Raw genomic sequence first — 21863 nt, forward strand, 5'->3', positions numbered from 1 at the left:
AACTCAATCAATCCAAACAAAAAGTCAAGAAAGAAAAACAATAAATCACAGAAAAATCTGGACAAAGAGAAAGCACAAATTAAGTGGTAGAAATAAATCGAACAGTATTAGTAATTATGATAAATATAAATGGACCAAACTTTCCAAGTAAAAGGCGAGAATTATCAGGCTAGATTTAAAAAACAAAATCCAATGATATGACATTTAATTAGATAGAGATAGATGTAAAACATAATAATAGAGAAAGGTTGAAAGTCAAATGCTAAAAAAAGAAAAGAAAAAAGAAGCTCATGCTGCTGTATCAATTTCTGACAAAATAACTTTAAAGTAAAAGTATTATTAGGGAAAAAGTGGGTCAACTAATAGTGATGGAGGATTCAGAGTTCGGGACTGGCTGGGATTGCAAAAGGATCAATATGCCTTTGGCTAGAGATTTACTACACCCATCCTTGGAAGAGGAAAAGAAAAAACACAAAAAGAAACAGCTAGTTCAGAGCCCAAATTCCTATTTTATGGATGTAAAATGTCCAGGTTGCTACAAGATTACCACGGTTTTCAGCCATGCTCAGATGGTGGTTCTTTGTGTAGGCTGTTCAACAGTGTTGTGCCAGCCAACAGGAGAAAAGGCCAGACTCACAGAGGGGTGTTCATTTAGAAGAAAGCAACGCTAATGATCCACACGACCTCTTGAATTTGTGTTATATCACAGAAAGCCTTATCAGTTTAGTAATTCCAGTTAATCTACCAAGATAATGCAATTATGTTTAATTTTGTATGGTTTACAACAGTGATCTATTTTGATGTCAGTTTTTCAATAAAGTTTTGATTATGGGCAAAAAAAAATGATGGAGGATTCAAGAAGTTTTAACCATTCTAAAGTTATATGCATCTAATAACATAGCATCGAGATATGTAAAACAAAAAATGATGCATACAAAGAGAAATAGAAAAATCCACCGACAAACTAGAAGTTGACAACATACATCTCCCAGTAATTGATTGATCAAGCAAACCAAAAAAATCAGTAAGGTTAGGGAAGATTTGAATAACACAGACCACAGGCTTTATTGGTTTTGTTTATGTGCTTGCTGTTTAACAAATATTCATATAGAGTTTATTATGTAGCATGTGCTCTTCTAAAAGAATTTTTGTCAAGAACTCGAAAGAAAAGTGTTCTGATCTGAATACCTTCCAGAGTCAAGGTGCTGTCATTGACACTTCAGCTAAATTCAGGGACAAATTTCATAGCACTTTTTCTAACAGGACAACTCCTATCATGAAGAGAACTCCCCGCAGAACGCACATGAATAACAAGCTAGTCATCTCCAAGTAATGAAGGACAGCCTCGTTTTGAAGAGATCTCTGCAGTTGTCTAAGAGCTATGTGATCTACGGGTGCTGTTCTTTTTTTTTTTTTTAAGATTTTATTTATTTATTTGACAGAGAGAGAGATAGCAAGAGCAGGAACACAAGCAGGGGGAGTGGGAGAGGGAGAAGCAGGCTTCCCACGGAGCAGGGAGCCCGATGCGGGGCTCGATTCTGGGACCCTAGGACCATGAGCTGAGCAGAAGGCAGATGCTTAATGACTGAGCCACCCAGGCGCCCCTACTGGTGTTGTTCTTATGGTCTCTCATTACTCACCATTAAGTGCAAATCACCATGATTTGGGGAAGCAGACAAGTTAACGCTTGGCTTCCATGTACCAAAGGTGTTCACGGTGCTCCTGGGGAAAAAAAAAAAAAAGAGCAGATTTACAACTGCTGGATCCCCCAAGTAGGACCCTACATCAGTCAGGGGTACAGCCTGACAGCATCTCTAATGTGGCCTCCCAGAAGGATTGTAATCCTTAGGGTTCTTAGTATTGTTCAAAGAGCTTAGCCCTTGTTTTTGGAGGGACTGCTAAGGGGCAGTCAGTTCCCCCTCCTCTACCTGTCCACACTACCAGCCAAGTGGCATTCATCCATCCACCCATGGAATGACTGATCAATGGGTAGGGGAGTGATGATGAGATCCAGAGGTGCTGATGGGTGTTTTGTGTGGAAGGGGCAGAGCTAGGACTGGTTTCTGCTTTTTCTGATAGACCCTGGCTAAGATTAAAGAGAATGGTGATGGAACAGAAGGCCAACTGAGCAGTCAGTTCAGTGTCAAGGGCTTGCAACAGGTGGAGAGGAGCAAGGTGCTTTCCTTTGTGGGGAAGCTCTAGAGGCAGTTCTGCAAGACAAAGATTATTAACATCCTACGCTCTCCCACCCCTTCCAGGGGACCGAAGTGGTTCCTCCCTGGTGCCTAATTCATTATTCTCCTCCCACTGTGTTCCATTCCAGTAACTACAAACTTACTATTTGTCACACCCAGATCATTTGTCCAGAAGGATCAGATACAAGAGGGACAAGGGTATTTTCATAAATTTAATCAGTTGTGTTCCTAGTGTCTGAGTAATTTCTTTCACAGCAACTCAGGACAAAAGAAACACCTAAAAATCCCATTATTAATTTGTCAGGTCCAAATATCTTAATATATATTTATGTTGTCACCGCTTTGTAGCCATTTGAAAAAATAATACATGTAAATTGAAAGAAAAATAATACTTTTATTCTATTTTTAAGTAACCATAATTACATGCTAATGGGATGTGCTGCGTGCTGTACGAGTTTTCAAACCTTGGCATCAGGGATTGGATATCTCCGTGCTCATTGCCTGTTCCACACTGATATTCACACAGTATGTGCTTTTTATCACAGCAACTGTAGGAAACCCAACTTTGCAAAGATATGACATTGTTAATAGGTTAATAATCCAATGTTGGAACCACGATCGACCTTATACTAGTGGTTCACACAGTTTCCCACAGATGTTGAGTATCACCGTGCTTCCCTTGAACATTTATTTTTATAAATTTTTAAAAAAGATTTTATTTATTTGTCAGAGAGAGAAAGAGAGAGTGCGTGTGTGTGCGTGCACACAAACAGGGGGAGCGGCAGGCAGAGGAAGAAGCAGGCTCCCCATTAAGCAGGGAGCCTGATGCGGGACTTGATCCCAGGACTCTGGGATCATGACGGGAGCCAAAGATAGATGCTTAACTGACTGAACCACTCAGGCGTCCCTCCCTTGAACATTTAAAATATTCTCTGGTGGTCCATGGGCTTACTGCTGCAGCACCCTGGCGTGCATGATACAGTTTGGGAACTGTGGGTCTCACACAGAATTGTTTAGTTTGGGGCAAAAATTCTTGGGGGGGAATACAAAATCAGATTGTCACACTTGATATTCCTTTAGAGTGTGAAATGTTAACAAACTGTATAACAATATTCTAAAAGCTTGATAATCAGCATTAAACTTGAATCCCCTTCCCCTAGGCCTCCTTTTGGCTGGGCAGCCACCAGAGGATGAAGCTACCAGGTCTGCTGGGATTGCCTTCAGGAGAAAGAAACATCATGTGCATCAGGGAATCTCAAATTCTTGAAATAGGTCTGTAGAACATCCCACCTTTCACCTGATTAGTACCAGGGAGTGGCCAAGAAGAAATGATTGCTTTCTAAAACAGTCAAATTTAGTGACCACACTGCCTTACTAATATGCCCCAACCAGGAGGAGGTGATGGAGGTAGGGTCAGAAATCATTTTGAGTTGATTTTTGAAGAGTCAATTCCAACGCTCCACAATCCCAGATGCTTGTGGATGGTGGAGAGTACAGAAGGTCCGTCAAACACCTTGAGTAGCTTGAGAGCCCACTGCGATCAAAGGTGCATCGTGGTCAGACTGTAAATGTCTGAAAAGCCAGAAATATAACAAATATCAGTTTCAAGGGCTACAAGGAGCTAGCCAGAGTCAACATGGCAGCAACATTGCAACCTGAAAAATGATCAACAGTGGTGAACCACCACCAGTAGCCCCAGGAGGGGATCAAATGTTCGACGGACTCAACTGCCTCGTGCAATGGGCCTCCCTCTCCGAGAGACAAACAGTTCAACATTTATTACGAGTTGCTGTCCTGGCATGCAGTAATGGCTGGTGCATCTGAAATACAGAGTCTTTACTCAGTGCCCAGTCTATGCTGGTGGGTGTGCTGCGTGTCTGCTTTAATCATGGGTCCAGGCAGCGAACGTGGCTGTGTGGGCAGTGCAAGCTTGATCTGCAGCTTGATTCTGGTCAGTCTCAGAGGATGGACCCTCACCGTGAACACCTACCTGAGAGACCCAAAGAGTTCCGTCAGCAGCCATAATTTGTTTCCATGGTTCATGACCCCAAAGAGGGAAGAATCTGCCAGTCTGTAGTTTTCCAAGTGGCAGACCAAACAGCTAGGTCACTGTCAACAGCCCAAGAAGCAGTAAAAATGTAACAAGATTCATCAGGGAGCACTGGCTGGAGCTGTGAGGATGGCTTTGAGTTCTGCCCACTGAGAGGAGTGAGTACATCCGTTCTCCATTCCACATAGCTGGCACCAACGCTGACCAGCCACAGACACCTGGGGGACATCATGGGTTTCAGCAGAGCCAGACCATCAGCGAGCCTGGCCCAGGCATTTAGGGCAACCTGTGTGGATTGAGCCACTGAGCAAGTGTCTTTGCTTCAGCTCTGGAGTGGAGGATAACCTTTCCCCCAAAGGGAAAGCTGCCTTTTCTTCATGTAAGGCCGAAAATGCCACTGAGGCCAGGTAGCTGTAGACTTAAATATACCATCTCCATCAGACAAGTGAGGCTTCTCAGGCTCTTTCCCACATTATGTGTTGTTGGGTCTGAATTAACCTACCCCCCCCACTGCCCCCAAGATCACAAGGTCTCTACGGGCATGTGTTTCAGCCCCATCCGGTGTTCAGCTTTGACAAGAACCCAATAGAAGCTAAAAGCTGCTTTTCAAAAGAGGTGTACCTTTTAACCACATGAGGGAGGCAACCCCCTCTTCCCCCCCCCCACAAAAAGGGGTGCCTCCTGGTGAAGGCAGCCTCCCTGGAAAACGATCAATCAGGAAAATGATGAATCAGAGAGATTTTTAGCTTCAAGGGGTCATAAGGTTGCAGAGTCCCCAAAACACTAGCACTTTCCTGATGCAGAATTCCAGATTGATCTAATCTCTTCAGGCATTTATGAGCATTCACAGTGCATTCATGGAAAACACCAATGCCAATTACACACTCAGCAATGAAAGCCACTAGAACAGTACATTGACTTGGCCCAAAGCCCTGCCCACAAGGTCAATGAGATCCTTTCTTCTCTCTGGAAAAGTGAGGGACAGTCTTCCCTTGGGAGGAAGCGAGGAGACTTGCAAAGTCCTTTTTTGCAATTGCTCAGAAATGTGGAACAATTCTTCAGCGCACACCTACAACCTACGTAAGAGTAGCCATTCCTTCATTCTTTCAACAAATATTCATTTGGTGCCTATTATGTGCAAGGAACTATTTCAAGTTCTGGGGAAACAGTAATGAACAAAACTGTCCCTACTGTCACATAGCTTATGTTCTAAGGGGAATATCAGGCAAAAAAAAAAAAAAAAAAAGGAAATAAAAAATATGTCAGATGGTGGTAGATGCTATGGAAAAAAGGGAGCAGGAAAAGGGGCACTAGGAGTGTGGGGGATGGGGCCTCATTAATCTATGCAGTACGGTCAGGTTCTGCAGTCTCAGAAACCTGAAGGAGTGAGGAAACAAGATGTGAAGTCGATTCTAGGCCAGGGGAAACCCCTGGAGAAGTGGGTTCTAGGTAGGGGGAAATAATGCCGAGACCCTAAAGCTGGAGTCTGCCTGTTTTGTTTCAAAAGTAGCAAGGCCTGTGCGGCTGGAGTTGAGTGACCCAGGAGGGTAGGACATGAGATCACAGAGGACACGCGAGGATCCATGAGGTCTTGGTAGATTGAACAGTCTTGGCTTTTACTCTGAGTGAGGTGGTAAGTGGCATGATATGGCACATTTCACCAAGATCTCTCTGGCTGTGTGTTGAGAACAGACTGGTGGCTGTGTGGGGGGAGGTGGGGGTGTGGGGGCTTGGCATCATAGAGGCAGGCGGATTGTTTAATAGGCAGTCATAAGTCCCACAAGAGAGGATGCTGGTTTGGTCAAGAGTGATAATGCTGAAAGTGTGGTGAGAAGTGACAACATTCCAGGTAAATCCTTTTTAATTATGATTTTGAAAAATAGAACTACAACACCATTACTTAAAAAAAACTAACGATAAATATTTAATATTTTCAAATATCTAGTCAATATACAGATATATAAGATTACCTCATGAGTTCTTTTTTTTTACATTTGTTAGAAATGTCAAAGATAAAGCTGGATATTAGTTAAAGCAGTGAAAACAGATTTTATTCGGTAACCACTGCCAGTAGGGAAAAGAGCTGAGCTCCATTCCGATTTGTGAAGAGGCAACAGAGCATTTTAAACGGAGAATGAAGAGCAGGGCCTCACGCTAAAAATTAGAAAGGGTTGGTCACTGTAAATGTGATTAGGCCAGCAGTGTCTGCTAGCTGGCAATTATGGGAAGTTAGGAATCTATCCTCCCAGAGACAGGGAGACCAAAGACCTCTCCTTCCTGATTATACTTCAGAGGAATGGCTTTTGGGTCCTTGAGACAGACATTCGGAGTTACAGAAGATACACATACATCTCAAGGAACAGAGGAGGGATTCACAATCGCAAGCCCTTTTTAGCGAGTGCTCTAAGAAAACGAGATGGGGCCGATGTCAGATACTAGCTACAACAAACGGCAATTTTTTTTTTTTTTTTTTTTTGACAGCTCTGAGCTTTTTCAAACAGGAACTCAAAAGGGGCTGGGTTGTCCCAGGGACGAGGCCTTAAGCTGCTAGAAGCCATGTTGAAGTTTGGTCAAGCTTCTTAGGGCAGGGGTTTGAAGGGAGTCTTCATGTTGAGAAGTTTTTGCAGTTCTCAGAATCTATATCAGGTAAGGTCCATATGCTGTAACTGATGGACATTCTGCCTTAAATTTCTTTTAACCTATAGGGTCCTCCTGATTCTTCATTTTTATCCCTTACAACTTGTTTGTTGACGAAATGGAGTCATTTGTCCTGTAGACACAATCAAGATTTTGCTGACTGGACTCTCATGGCTTATTTTAACGTGATTCTTGGTCCCTATATTTCCCCCAAATTGGTACTCAGGGTCAAGTCGCCTAGTGGGCATACAAAAAGAGATGGGAGGATAGGCGGCTGGATATATGGACGGGAGACAGGAGAGATCCAACTGGCAACAGTACAAAAGTCATGGGCATAGAGTTTAAAGCCAATTCCGGATGTGATTGCTGAGGGAATGAGAAGACAGGAGAAACCCTCTAAGGGTTTCGAGGTGTGGAGATGGGGCGACACCAGGAAGGATGAAGGGCACATCCGATGTGAGGGCAGTGACCCCGAAGCCAATAAAAGAAGGTACTTAAAGAAGGAAGGAGTGCTCAACTGTGTCAAATGTGGTAACAGATTCCATCAAGTGAGGATTGCAAGTTTCTATTGTTTGGTAAGGACGTCACTGGTGACCTTGAGAAGAGCTGTTTGGACTTAAGAGGGAATGAATGAGAGCACATGGAGACATGTAAAGACAGCTCTTTCAAGAAGTTTGACTGCAAAGGGAAGCAGAGGAAAAAGGTTAACTGGAGGCCAACTCAACCTTGAAGGAAAATTTGTTGTTTTCCAGATGGGTCCATACGAGCCTATTTGTAACCTGTGAAACTGATCTAATAGAGGGGGAAATTGGGGTATTGTATAGGGAGTTGCTGGAGCAATATCCTTGGAATAGGGAAGAGGGGATGGAATCTAGTGCCCCAGGGAAGGGTCTGGTCTCAGGGCGGAGCAAATCAATTCATCCACAGTAATAGGAGGTGAGGCTGTGCACCTGGACACAGATGCAAACCGACCCGTCGATGCCATGGAGGGAACATGTGTTCTAAGTGCTTCTATTTTCTTAGTGCAGTACAAAGCAGGGTTGTTAGCTAAGACTGAGAAGTGGAGAGGTGTTGGAGGTTTGAGGACACAGGAATAGGGGTTAGCTGTACCCTCTGGGGAGTGAGGAAAATAAATAGACAAAATGTGGATTATTGGTCTTAAAGTGAGACCATCACCTTGGCCGGGTGTTTCTCCAGCCAAGTTTAAGCTCTCAGAGAAAATGCAGAGTTAGCAGAGATTTAGATTTACCTAAAAGTGGGAGTTTTTCCAATGAATAACGCAGGAGAGAAGGGCAAGGGTGCTGAGAGTGTGTGCAAGGAAGTGGTTATAATGACCACGCATGGTATCTATAGAGGAAATTGTGGGTTTGCTCACATAAGTGATATGCCTTGGAAACTCTTCCCTGTCACAACTGGGACCAGCAGTTGTTCAGTTATTTATTTTTTTAAGTAGGCTCCACACACCCGGCATGGAGCCCAGTGCAGGGCTTGGACTCACAACCACGAGATCAAGACCTGAGCTGAGATCAAGAATCAGTGCCTGACTGAGCCACCCAAGCGCTCCTGTTCAGTTATTGTTAAAGTAAGTTGAATAGATGTGACAGAGGCTGCTCATTGTTCCACAATATCCTGTTTCCTTCTTCCATGGTCATGAACCTTGACTCTTAGGAGGGTATATGCTCATTCAAGACAAAGACCACATTTCTCGGCCTCCTTCAAGGCCAGGGGTGACTATGTCTCTACTCTCTGGACAAATATATATATTCATCAATATTATGAGACAGCTCCCAGGAACCTCCCTAAAAGGAAATATGATACACACCCTGTCCTTTGGCAAGGGGGAGGGCTATGAACCTTTCATTTATCTGGCTGCCTGGGGTGGAGATGCAATGACCAGAGCTCTGGTCTTCCACGTAGAACACGAGGATGAGGTCCATGCCCTAGATACCATAGGGAGATAAGCTGGAGGAACCTGAGGCCCTTGGGTCTTTGTGGTGCAGAGCCACCACACCAACTCAGACTGTGCATCTTTAGAGTTTTACAAGAGAGAAATAAAATTCCATGTGTTTAAACCAGTTTTTGGAGGGCTCCATTTCTCACAGCTGAATCTAATTTTAACTCATATTTTGGGGAACATTTTTAATGAAAGAAACATAGCTATTTTAAATATTTTAACTTGACACTTACTAATGGACATTGATCCACTTGGCTTTTGGTGTAGGGACAAGTCCTATTCTTTGCATGGGGTTCCACTAATTAGCATTCCACAGAAACTACACATGCCCATAACGCACCAAGATCACCAGTTTCGATTTCTTCAAAAGCAGAATGCAAAGGCAAAGCCTTCGGGAAGTTGTGAAGCTGTGTGAATGCAATACCCTGGATGTTTACAATTACCCCCATCTTTATGTCTTCCTTGCCTACACTTAAATTCAACAGTATTTTTTATTGACTCACTTTTATCAAGTCTTTCCACAGCATTTGCTTTGGTTTGGGAGAACTTTGTTTTAGCACTTACCGTTCATCAGTTTATGTAATATTTAATTACATATTTACCTTATTTTCATCAGAAATACTTTCTCTTAGCCTCATACTTTATTAGTTGATGAAATATTTTTGTTTTTGTTTTTTAAGATTTTATTTATTTGACAGGGACACAGCGAGAGAGGGAACACAAGCAGGGGGAGTGGGAGAGGGAGAAGCAGGCTTCCCGCAGAGCAGGGAGTCCGAGGCAGGGGCTCAATCCCAGGACCCTGGGACCATGACCTGAGCCAAAGGCAGACGCTTAACGACTGAGCCACCCAGAGCCCCAGTTGATGCAATGTTTAATTGAATCCCACAATTACGCCAGTGAAGACAACTGGCAGAAATGAGCACTGACCTTTGGAAAGCATATAATCCAACTGAAGAAGCAGTGCGTTCTTCCCACATCAACCCTCTCTGATGTTGGACGGAGGGAGAGAGGGAACGTTAGTTATCTCTTCACTGGAGTACGGGTCAGATCTGCTACCCATCATCACTTTACATTTATATAATTTAAAGGAATCTTGATTTTACATTTAACTTTACAAATGCACAAGCAACTCTTACACACTGTTGATGGGTGTGTGAATAGGTATGAGCATTCTGGAGGGCAGTATCTATCAAAGCCTTAAAAATGTCATAGAACTGACTTGGCAAAGCCTTTTTAAATAAAGAATCCTAAGAAAATAATTGAGACATTTCCAAAAGAATTCCTATGATTATCTTGCCTGGGGGAAAGGCTTAAGAGCCCCACTGAGTATGGCTAGTTTTACGTACCGACTGTGTTTTCATTTGGAATATACTGTTTTGAAGGAATGAATCAGAGAGAACTTTAACTTTGGATTGGCAGCATGACATGGTCACAGAAAGCTTTTATTAAAATTTTGGATCCTTAAGCCGACTGTGGCCAATACAGCTTGTGGGCACTCAAGTGCCACCCGATTACTGAGGCTAGAAAGGGAATACCACCAAAATAATAATTATAATAATAACAGTAATGATAATAATAGTAAATTAAAAATAATAAAATAAATTTTGAAAAAGGAAGGGAATACCGCATTTCCCCAAATCTCTTGTGCCAGGGTCTGGATGTGAATTAGGTTCCACCAATTGAGATCTGAAAGGTGGAAGGCAGGCCATTTTCCTACCACTTTAGCTGTTTTCTGCTGCTAAAGCTGTGGAGTCTGATTCTTCTCTTTCCCTCACACCCCACCTCAACTCTTACCAGCAGACCACGCTGGCTCTACCTTTGAAATAACTACTCAGAATCCATGCACTTCCCAGCACCTCCACTCTTCCCACTCCGGTCCACAGCACAGCCATCTGTTGCCGGGATGACTAGAGCAGCCTTTAACCTGGTATCTCTGCTTCTATCTTTGCCTCGACCTGGCAGCTCAAGTGAGCCTTTTAAAACCCAGATAACACTTGTGACAGTGAACCATTTCACTTAGAAGACAGCCCAACTCCTCTCCGTGGCCTAAAGCCCTGGCTGACCTGGACCACCCAGCCCACATCTCCTCCTCTCCCCTTCTTCCTGCTTTTAGCTCCAGCCAGTCTCCTTTGCTGCTCCTGATTCTGACCATCCTCACCCCCTATGGATCCTGCCAGCTCACTTCTTCAACTCTGACATGCAGAGCTACCACTCGTAGACTCCCCCTACCCTTTAAAAATAATTCCCAAGCGCTTGTCACCTTCTAAATACCACAAAACTTACTTAGTTATGCTTATTGTCTGTCCCCCTCACTAAAATGAAAGTTCTGTCAGGACAGACGTCTTCCGCTTTTGTCACTGATGTATCTATTCTATGCTGCAATGTGCCTAGCACCCAGGAGGCACTCTGTCTGTGGGCTTTTGTCTTCAGGTGTCCCAGGGTCCAGTCTGTAGCTCTGTGGTTCTCCAGAGGCAGTGGAGACTGTGGGGCTTTCGAGATCACTGGACTGCAGCTATGCAGTGTTCTGTAACTCAACGGCTCCGTAGCCGGATTCTCCACCCTCCCGACTATGGGAGAGGTCGTTGCACCCCTGGTGGGAGTTCTCGGGTGTTCTGATTCATGGAGGCTCAACCTATTACTTACTCCTCCAGCTTTCCGAAGAGTCTGTAAACACTTATTTTCCTGTATTAAACTCCTCTGCGTGAATAACTGGAATGGCTTTTATTTTTCCACGGAACACTGAAGAATACACGAGATAGTTGTCGGACCAATGATGATCAAGACTGCATTTTTTCCTGACTGACTGGGTTTTAGATGTAAATGAGCCAACTAGAAGAAAGCCCAGCCCCTACCTCAGTCCTTGGGGAGCTGGATCAGTGACCACTCCAATACAAGGGAACAGAAGAAATGTTTCAGAAGACCTGAGTCAGAAGTTGGCCACACAGGGAGGGAGTTACTAGAGTTGGCATTCTTTCTCCATTTTTTTCAGAGGATACCCCTGAGACCCAACCACACTCCAGTCCCTACCCTCTATTGGTAGAACTTTGGCAGCTGAACCATATCCAAGAGGAGCTGTAAATACCACATCTGTCACTAGCTACAGCCATCTGAAGAGGAGAAATGCCCTAGCTGTGAATGTCCTGCACTAGTCTGTGGGTGGGAGCACAGGGCGAACAGGCAGTGGACGTCATTTTTCACATCATACCTAAAAAATAAGCCTCTTTTCCTTTAAAGAGCCAAGTGTTAAGTGGTCAATTTAATTGGACCATGGGGGTAGGTCTAGGATTAAAAGACCCGTCTTTAATTAGTTCAGCTAGCTCAGACATATCTGAAGTACAAGATACTCATCAACAAAGAACTGTATGTGTTTTTAAGATAAAGCACATGATGAGACAACATAATATTTATGCCATCATACACAATATATACAATTTTAGAGTCTGAAAAAGAATATGTGCTAAAATGTTAAAACTGGTGTATTTAGAAGAAAAGGCAATTGAACATTTAAAAAATTCTACCTAGATATGCCTAGACTCTCTTGTCATTCCTGCTTCTTCCCTACTAACAAAACTCTGTCTCAGGCAGCAACAGGCTGCCAAAGGCCCGGGGACAAACTGCTCCATCCATCTCTTTGGCAGCACCGCGTCCAAGGGTGGGTATGTGACCCAGCTCTGTCAAAGAGACATAGGGGGCAAGTGTCTTTGGGCTTCTGAAGGATATTCCGAAGAGCACAATGGGGAGAAAGTTCCTTTACCACTGTCTACTTTGCTTCCTGCTGTGGCTTCGGACACTCATTTGAAGAAATGATGCTGGGCTGTAGCAGACGGAGGCCAGCAGAACAACTGGCTCTAAGGAAATCTTGATGACGTTTTGGCTGCCTCCCAACTCTGGAGCCCTTTATCACTAGACTTCTCATTACAGGAGATAACTAAACATCCTTACTGCTTATGCCACGGTCAGCCCAGCTTCCTGTCACACTTGTGCGGCTGCTCACTCCCTGCAGAAGCACTTTTCTGTCCGCCACCAAGTGAATGCTTTATGTTCACGCTAATCTACAAACACCCTATTAAACAGCTACTATGACCTCATTTTTATAGAAAACCAGTAAAACCAAGCTTAGGGAGGGTAAGGAATTTTCCCCAAAGTTACTGGTGGAGGTGGAGTCAAACCCAATCCTGGCTCTAGAGCCCACACGTGTCACTCTACTCACACAGTTAAAAAAATGAACAAGTCTGTAGTTCTCTCTTTTAGAAGCATAACAAAATGCCTACACGTAGATGCAGGTAGTAATAAATTGGCATACATTTGCACTCACACATAATGAATTTTGACTTTAGGCTTTTTCCTCCCATTATTTGTGTTTATTTGTTGGTAGAAATGTATGCTTCAGAGGCTCAGTCAAGAAAGCAGACTTGTTTCATCTTTTTTCCACACTTTCACTGGTGACATCCAGTCTGTGTATCGGGGATAGAGAGACTGGTCAGGGGACTCTGATGCAGGGTCATAATAGTCAATCCCCAAGACACCTGAAATGGAGAATGTGAAAGTGGTACATGCTCTTCCTCGAGCTTTCTTAGAAGAGCTAAAGACGGCAAAATACCAAAAAGCCAACAAGGCAGAGCCTTTGAGTTAGCCCAGAAAAGCCGAAGACTGTTTCTGAACCAAAGAAACAGAAGAGAAAGGGGATTACAATAGAGGCCTAGTGGCAGTGGATCGCCTATCTAAAAGAAGCAAGCACTGGAGCCCAGAGAACAAAGCTCAGATTTCGCCCAAATAGAACTTCCATGGTTCATGTCTCCACAGAAGGCTTCTGTCTCTTACAAGACACCAGAACACTACCAACGGAGCTCACGTGAGCTCTTAGCTACAGAAAGGCCAATGTTCAATCACCCCTCATTGCTGCAGGCTAGGCAGTTTGAGGGGCTCGGTATAGGAAAACCCCAGTCGTGATGAACAAAAAAAACAGACTCATGGGACAGAAAGGTGAGACTAAAGGAAGGCATATCCACCCCAAACCTCTGGCGCCACCTCAAAGTCGGGAAGAGGCACTCTTACTGAGCCTGTGTGGTCCATCGCCGGTCCAGAGGCAGCTGGCTAAGCTCACAGCAAAGGGAGCTATGACATTGGTGTCTAACGACCAGACACTGCTGCAGGCAGCCTTCCCGAACCCTTAAGATGTCTCCCACTACAAAACCAGGGAAAAAACCCAGCCCTGTGGACAGGGAATGAGGGAAGAGAAGCTGCTCCTCCAGGAATGACACACTGGAAGGATCAAGAGCATGATGATCTGGTAAAAGGAACAAGGTGACAGACCCATGAACTGAAGGCCACCCTGGCCAGCAGGGACTGCGATGCAGAGCTGGTGATGGTAGGACAGGAGGTACAGGGGAGCCTCTCAAACTCAAAGCTTTCGAAGTAGGAGGTCATCTGTCAAGTGTCAAAGAAGCCGCTACGCAATAAATCCCTAGATGCCGTCTTACAAGGTTGCTTTTCAGCAGTATTTGAGTGTGATTATAATTCTGAGTGCTCACAGGCTTCTGTTGGGAAACATTTAAATGGAAGCCAAGAGTACTGCTAGTCATTGCAGGGCTTGGGGGTGGGGGATGAGTCCTGGGACCCCGATGTCACCCAAAGGCAAGTGTAGGGTGCTGGGAGGAGTCTCTGAGTTCACCTCTGGTAGAACTTACAGCTAGTACCTCACGGCAGTGAACAGGCAGCACTTGGCTAGCAGCACTCAGGAGAAAATGGGCAGGGAAGGGCCCAAACCTATACCTTCAGAACTTCCGGCCCAGGGGGACGGCACATGGCATCAGGAGGCAGGGAGAGAGCAGCTCCAGTCACTTCTTCCGAGAGATTCTTGGCATCTCTATTTTGTTTGAAAACAGACTCAGGCAAAGGGAAGGGGAACTAACATTTATTGAGTGCCCACAGTGTTTATCTGGCCTTGTGCAAGGAGTTTTCATCTACGACATTCCATTTCATTCTCACACCAACCTTGCGAGGTAGGTATTATCCTCATTTTTGTCCCATGAGGAATATGAGGCTCAGAAAAGTTAGGTAGTTTGTCCAAGGTCACACAACTAGTAACCGATGGAGCTGGGATTGAGCACTGAGTCCCAGACTGAAAAATTCCCTGCTCTCTCTCCAACGCTGCTTCTTGGGAAGGAGAAGGGAGCAAAAGCGGCTTCCTACCCTGAGAACAAGACAGTCAGCAAGAGGAGGAGCCTGGACTTTCCCACAGACCCTCCCCTCTCTACCTGGGGAGGGTACAGTCACTTGAAGAGATAAGACATAAATATAAAAATAAATAGAAGGGACAAGTCCCCCAGCAGCGAGGATGTGCAGGATCCATCCCGTGGGTAGGCCACTGGGCCGTTCCCAGCTGCCGTGGGAGGCAGCCACGTGGGCCCTGTGGGGAAAACTGGGACAATGGCTGCCAAAGGCTGGAGTGGGTGGGCTAAACAGGCCCTTTCTGGGTCGCACAGATTTGAGAACAAAACGTCTGGAGCAGGCAGCAGCCGTGGGCACAGTCACCATCATCCTCCATCTGCTCATTTTACCGGTGTTTGTGATCCAAGAGGGACTCAAAATCGGGGGAACAGACAAGTTTGTGCTTTATATGTCCCAGGACGGTCATCTCACCAGTCCGACTGTCCCCAAGGCCCACGGACACCAGCTCCTGCCAATCAACAGAGACAGCGATGAGAACCAAAACCACACAGCCCACTACTCGGTCCTATGATTTTCACGTGAAAATCCCAAGAATGCTTCTCCCTTAGCACTGACTCCTCAACACTCCTTACCTCTTAAGGAGCCCCTACTGTGACCCTACAGGCTCTCACCTGCAGAAAGGAACAGGCAGTTCCCATGGTCACATCTAGGGTCACCTTGCCCAGGAGGAGTTGCACCTTTCCTGACTTGCGGATGAGCAGCTTGCCAACCTGACCCTCTGTCAGGTCAGCCAGGGTACAAGCATTCTCTGCCAGCCTGGCTTCCTGTGGAGAGAATCAGAAGATGGGAACTGGGTAAGGAGCTGCTTCCTCCATCCTGCACGAATGACACCCTTTTCCAAAGGAAGGCAACAGCAGCAGAGGTTAGAATGAGCTCCTCCAGAGGGCCTTTCCCCAGGGCTCCCTGCCATTGGCTGAACGACAAAACCCAGAGCAAACAAATGAACAAACGGACAAAATACTGATAACTGCTGCAGCTGAGTGATGGTACATATGAATTTATGTTCTCATTTGTGTACGTTCAAAATATTTCATTGTGAAAAGTAAACACATGTAATAGGGGTTGAAGTACAAAGCCCCACGTCCCTTGTGGGTAGAGAGAACAAATGGGTATTATTCTGACATTTCAGCTTGGGTGGCACACCTCTGCTTTCCCAACAGCTCACTGTTTCCCTTCCTGGTCCCCCCGGCATTTTCACAGAACTCATTCCTGAGCATACCCGGTCTTTCTCCTGCTTTATAACCACCATCTGTCCATCCTCGCTCTGCACCTCTGTCTTGATAGGCTTGATGTCCTGAGTGGGCGGCTGGCCAGGGAGCGTGTCTGGCAGCTGAAGGAACAGCAGCTCTTCTTCCTGGGTGAGGCTCAGCTCCCTGAGCAGGTCTGCCACAGATACGTCCTTTGGGAGGCCCGGGGTCTTTCTGGCTGTCCTGGGAGGAACCTTCATCTTGGCCTCCTCCTCCTCATCTCGGGGCTCCTCTTTCACTGCCCAAGGTAACACAAATGGAAGAGCTATGACGTGGCCATGTCGTCGTACGCAGCCCTTCATCCCCCTCTGCTTCACTGTCACTCAGCCACGAAGTGGAAGGGAATCACTGGTTACGAAGAAGGATCCAGGAGTTGTGTGACTTATCTAAAAAGGCTAGGCCCACGGATCCATGTCAGCACGAACCTCCTGAGAGTGAGAGTTTGGTGTCCCTGTTCGGGTAATGTATTTTACAGCTGGAATGGGAGAGGACCTGCTTCTGAATCTGGGAGGCTCATTCCTAAGGAGGATTCCTGGGGGGCAGCCACAGGGAAGGAGAGGAGACGCTAACGGACACAGAGTACCTTTCACAACAGGTACATCCACCTCCATGTCCTCTTCCTTGGGGCCAGCCAGCCAAGGTTTAACATCTGGCTCTTCATTCTCTTCCTTAAAAAGCCACCCTGAGTGAGCCAGCGGCAGCTGCACAGGCATGTTTCGAGTGTCATTCCTCAGCCCAGGGTCATCGATGAACTACCAGGGAAGAGTCAGCGGGTCACATGGTCTGGCTAGCATGCACACATACCTGGACCGCAGCCCACCTCAGCCTTTTCTAACTGAAGATTCCTGCTGTTCACAGGCCTCCAGGACATCAGAGAGCTCTTCTTCCCCCCCAAGCCTGCCTCCCCAGAAGCCCATTCCTCCCTGCCTAGTGGTACCTACATCATCCTTCTCCAGCATGCGCAGGATCTGTTTTGTTTCTTCATCTGTCTCCCTCTTCTCTTTTTTGATGTTGATGATATGAGAAGGCCCCATGTCTGACACATCCACTGTCTTATCCCAGTTCCCTGTGGGAAATCACTCAGTTCACCAGAGGTATGGAAGAGGCCAACAGCAAGGAAAACTAAACTGGGAGCAGGGGGATTTTACTGCCCTTGCCCTTCTCTTGGGCGGTCTGGACTGAAATCCACTGATTCCTTCCTCCCAGAACCCCAGCAGCTTTGTACCCTTTTTCTTCATCATTTCAGCTGGACCCTGCTCAAAGATGGAGTGGGACTGGATCACTTCTGGGCGGCCCCGGCCCCGTCCATGCCCCTCTCGCTGTCGGTCTCTCTCCCTGTCACGCTTCTCCTTCTTGATGGTTACTTCTTCCTTGGGCCTGGAAAAGAGAATGGAGTAAGGAAAACCACTCACTCACTCTGCCTCAGAGAACCGGTCTTACTCTGCCATACCACTCTACTCCACCTGAGTGGAGAATTAATGAGACAATAACTGTATCAGAAGAAGCAGAACCCAATCTTAAGTCTAGCACCTTGTCTATTTTCTTGATGGGGCAGTGTCCCTTCAGTTTGCTTTACTTTACCTTCTTGCTTGAGGGTATATATTAGAACTCAACTCAAAAGTTGAATTACAGAGACTGCCCCAAAATGTGGACTTTTTAGTGTTGGTTGAAAGCAAGAGGGTTGTAATACAAAAGAATGTAAGTGAAAATCTGACACGTTTTTGTCTAACCTAGTGGCTCTCAACTCCAGCTGTAAAAGATAATCATTCTGTTTCACTGCAAAAAAGTTAAAAATCACCATTGTCTAGAGATGGACTTCCAGGCATCAGTATTTTTTAACTTGCACATTAGAATTACTGGGAGTCAAGGTCCAAAATCACTAGTGAAAAAAATTAATACACAAATTTAGATTTCTGAGCCACATACCTAGTTATTTCCCAAAAGACCCAAATTCAGAACAATAAGGGAAAAGTTTTTAGAAGGCCCAGCTACTTACTCTTCCTTGATTTTCCGACTGATGATATTTGGGGTGAAGGTTTTCTGAAAGTAAAATATGGGAGTCACTGATTTGGTAAGTTCTGATCCCAAAGTATAGAGAAAAATGAAAACTCTCAAAGGGCATCTTGTATGGACCAAGACCACCGTTCTACAGTCCCCACTGTTGTCAATGATTTACACAGACAGACATGTACTTAAAAGGGACAAACATCTTGTCATGATAGCAGTGGACTTACACACAGAACAGGGCACCAAAACCTATTTAAGCTAGCAGCCTCAGCTTCTGCCCTCTGAAAGGAGAGCCCTCAGGGCTTTGAAAATTTATTTGTCTAATCTCACTTCCTATCATCAAACGGCTATAGAAACCATAGAGTATCATAGGAAAGAGCTCTAGCAGCAAGGCTCAAGTAGGAAGTTGGCCAGCACTCACAAACTGATGATACAGCTAGGCTGTCACCAGCATTTCCCAAGGCAAACAAGTCTTGAAAACTGGCTGCTTTATGCTTCTATTACAGCCCCTCCTCCCCCCACTAAATTTCAGGGCTATCCTTACATCTACAGTCATAAACACAACAGAAAAGGGCACAGAGCCTCCAGTGTCCTGCCTAGGATTCATTATACTCTAGATCACAGTCTGCCACTTTAATCCATGGCGAATACAGAGCTCTCTAAAACTACAGGCAAAGTTTATGCCTGCTGGCTTTCATGGGTTTCTTAAAGGTGTCCAAAACACATAAAAATGTAAATAAGCACTGCTCGAGTTGCTTGGGGAGTAATTAGGATTCTCTGCCCTTCAGCCATCTCTGAGAACCAGTCAACATCTTGTACCCAGTATCTAGACCTGAAGGTAGGCAGACTCCCCAGAATTTGTCAGCAAAGTCTGGGGGCGAGTTTCGTTAGGCCCAATACCAAGCCCGGCACACGGTAGGCCCTACGTGAACATCAGCTGAACCCCAGGGTCCTGGAATTCAAGGTCGTAGGGTTTCTTTAGAAAGGTGCCGTCTGGTACCTTCTTGACTCCTCCGAGGGTGAGATCCCTGGAGCGGATGGAAGGAAGGCGACCTGGAGTGAGTGGAGGCGCCGGCCGCCGCCCGATAAGCCCCCGTCCCCCAGAGAGGAGGGGGCGGGGACCTCCCGGAGCACTCGGCTCGCCCGCGGCGTTTCCTTGCGACATTTTGCCTGGGAGAAAAGAAGGAAAGGGGCAACAAAGTCACTCGAGGGGGCGGACACACGGACCCTGGGCGGAACCCCACCCACGTGGCCTCCCGCCCCCCAGTCAGTGCGTCCCTCCCTTTCCACGTGGCAAGACTCCCCGGACCACCCAGTTAGAGCACTTGGCTCGCTCTCTGCCCAGGCCCCCGGCCAGGCACAAGGCAGAGACGCACCCCAGCGTACCTGGGCTGTGGCTCCACACCACGCGCCTCCCGACTTCACCTCCGACGCGGCCCGCAGATTGCCCTGGGTCTCCGCGCCCGGCGGAAGTCTGCGTGGCAGGGCCCGGGGGCCGCCATCTTGCCGCGGGGCGGAAGTGAGGTCGGTGGGCGGGGCCGGGCCACAGTATTTATCCGGCGGTGCCTCGCTCCCCTCCGCCTTCTCTTCCCGGTTCTTCCCGGAGTCGGGAAAAGCTGGGTTGAGAGGGCGAAAATGGAAGAGGGGTCTGGTCTAGGTTACGCTGCGGTGCAGCGTTCGGGGGTCTTGGCCCGGGCCGAGGGGGTAGAGGCGCCCAGCTCCGGGTCCGTGGGCCGTGGCGGCCGCCACGACCCAGGATGGGGATTCGCCGTGATGGAGCCTCTGGGAGCGGTGGGGTCGTGGCTCGGGACGGGGCGAGGGGCGCGGGGCGGAGAGCGAGACCCGGACTCAGAGTTGGGAAGTCCCGGGCCGGGCCGAGCCGCGGCTGTGGGCTCGATGACGACCTTGGAGTGGTCACTGTACTCCGGGCTGCGGCCTCGTCCTCGTTTGGGGGTCCCTTCCCTGGACTGCTGGTGGGATCCTGGGGGGGGGGGGCTGTGGGCGCCGCGCTAGGGCAGCAACAGCGGACTAATTGGGTGCCTAAGGGCACCCGCCCTGGGCTCCTGGCTGCGGACCCTCGTGTGCGCTCTCTGGGCTCTTGACTGCGGACGCCTGTGTGCGCTCTCGTTCCAAGCCCGGAACCGAAAAACGAAGTTTGCTCGATTGGGAGGGACGAATTTAAAGAACTTTCATGGTGATTCCTTCATTTGTAATTTAACATAAAAAATGCCTTTACTGTTCTCCCCACCCCCAAACCATGTAAAAACCACTTAACATTGCGGAAAGTTTGAGGGGAGGAAAACATTTGTACTACTCACTACTATTAAAACTTCTGCAATGCAGTCCCCTTGGAGAGCTGTCATTGTACCACAGTTTTGAATCCTACCTTCTGAAATAACATTTCTTTGTTGCTGCATCAAATGTGTAATTCTTGGGTCTATGTCATGATTTGCCTGTTTTCCTATTTGGACACTTAGATTGTCTCCCCCACCCCCTGCGCGCACGCTGTTGTAAATAACGCTGTAGTGAACATCTGGTGCATTTAACATTTTTTTCTTTTGGATTATATCCCTAGAGCAACCTTTCAGACTTGTGATAACTGGCCAAAAGAAGATGTACTTTATTTTTTAAGTAAAATTTTTGAGATAATAGATACACATGCAGGTTTTTTTTATATTTATTTATTTTAGAGAGAGAGAGAGGGAGACAGAATGAGCAGGGAGGGAGAGTGAGAGGGACTCACAAGCAGACTCCACGCTGAGCGCATTGACCCCCACGCTGGGCTTTATCTCTTGATCCTGAGATCCTGACCTGAGCAGAAACCAAGAGTCAGATGCTTAACAGACTGAGCCAGCCAGGTGCCCCAGATACACATGTAGTTTTAAGAAGTAATACAGAGATCTCAAGTTTTCCCCAAGAGAAACATGTCCTAAAACTATAGTACAATATAACAACCAGAATATTGACATTGATACGGTAGAAATATAAAACATCAACGCAAGGATCCTAGGCACACCTCCCTCCCTTTGGTCCACCCCTGGCAAAAACTTATCTATTCTTCACTTTCATACTGCTGTTATTTCAAAAGTGGAACTCATTCAAAAATGGAATCATACAGTATGTGACTTCTTGGGATGGCTTTTTTCACTCAGCATAATTCTCTGGAGATTATCCAAATTGTTGCATGTATCACTAGTTCTTTCCTTTTTATTACTAAGTATCCATGGTTTGTTTAACTATTTGTTCTTTGAAGGAAGTCGGGGTTGTTTCCAGTTTTTGGCTATTATGGATAAAGCTGCTATGAACACACATGTACCAGTTTTGTTTTTTACAAAGATAACTTATTCATTGTAGAAAATTTGGAAAATTTTAATAAACATCCAGAAGAAAATGAAAGTCATCCATTACATACTTGAAGTTGTTTTTCTATGCATGTGGCTTTTTAAAAATTGAGGTGTTTTACATATGGTTCTATAATCTGCTTTTGTCTTAATAATATCCTATAAACATTTTTGGAGTTATCGAATATACTTCTAAATTAT

The 21863-nt window shown here is 46.1% G+C and overlaps 2 protein-coding genes across 2 annotated transcripts; one reads left to right on the forward strand and one right to left on the reverse strand.

The window, feature by feature from the left end:
• Positions 1-387: 387 nt before the first annotated feature.
• On the forward strand, positions 388-671 carry LOC113925414 (40S ribosomal protein S27-like). Its single transcript, XM_027600071.2, has one exon. The coding sequence runs from the start codon at positions 417-419 to the stop codon at positions 669-671; it is 255 nt and encodes an 84-aa protein (XP_027455872.1). The 5' UTR covers positions 388-416.
• Positions 672-14734: 14063 nt separating this feature from the next.
• On the reverse strand, positions 14735-19835 carry POLR3D (RNA polymerase III subunit D). Its single transcript, XM_027598729.1, has 9 exons — positions 19708-19835; positions 19322-19491; positions 18311-18354; positions 17540-17691; positions 17256-17380; positions 16898-17066; positions 16287-16552; positions 15679-15831; positions 14735-15515 (listed from the first exon to the last, which is right to left on the reverse strand). Exons 2-9 carry the CDS (start codon positions 19484-19486, stop codon positions 15393-15395), a joined length of 1197 nt encoding a protein of 398 aa, XP_027454530.1. The 5' UTR covers positions 19487-19491; positions 19708-19835; the 3' UTR covers positions 14735-15392.
• Positions 19836-21863: the final 2028 nt, after the last annotated feature.

The sequence above is a fragment of the Zalophus californianus genome, chromosome 2, assembly GCF_009762305.2.
Source record: "Zalophus californianus isolate mZalCal1 chromosome 2, mZalCal1.pri.v2, whole genome shotgun sequence".
NCBI lineage: Eukaryota > Metazoa > Chordata > Mammalia > Carnivora > Otariidae > Zalophus > Zalophus californianus.

Coding starts and splice junctions, on each gene's coding strand:
- POLR3D (XM_027598729.1), bottom strand. CDS start 19,486: ATGTCGCAAGGAAACGCCGCGGGCGAGCCGAGTGCTCCGGGAGGTCCC. Junction 17,692..18,310: donor AGTCGGAAAATCAAGGAAGA/GTAAGTAGCTGG, acceptor TCTCTTTTCCAG/GCCCAAGGAAGAAGTAACCA. Junction 15,832..16,286: donor TAAAGCAGGAGAAAGACCGG/GTATGCTCAGGA, acceptor TTCTCTCCACAG/GAAGCCAGGCTGGCAGAGAA.
- LOC113925414 (XM_027600071.2), top strand. CDS start 417: ATGCCTTTGGCTAGAGATTTACTACACCCATCCTTGGAAGAGGAAAAG.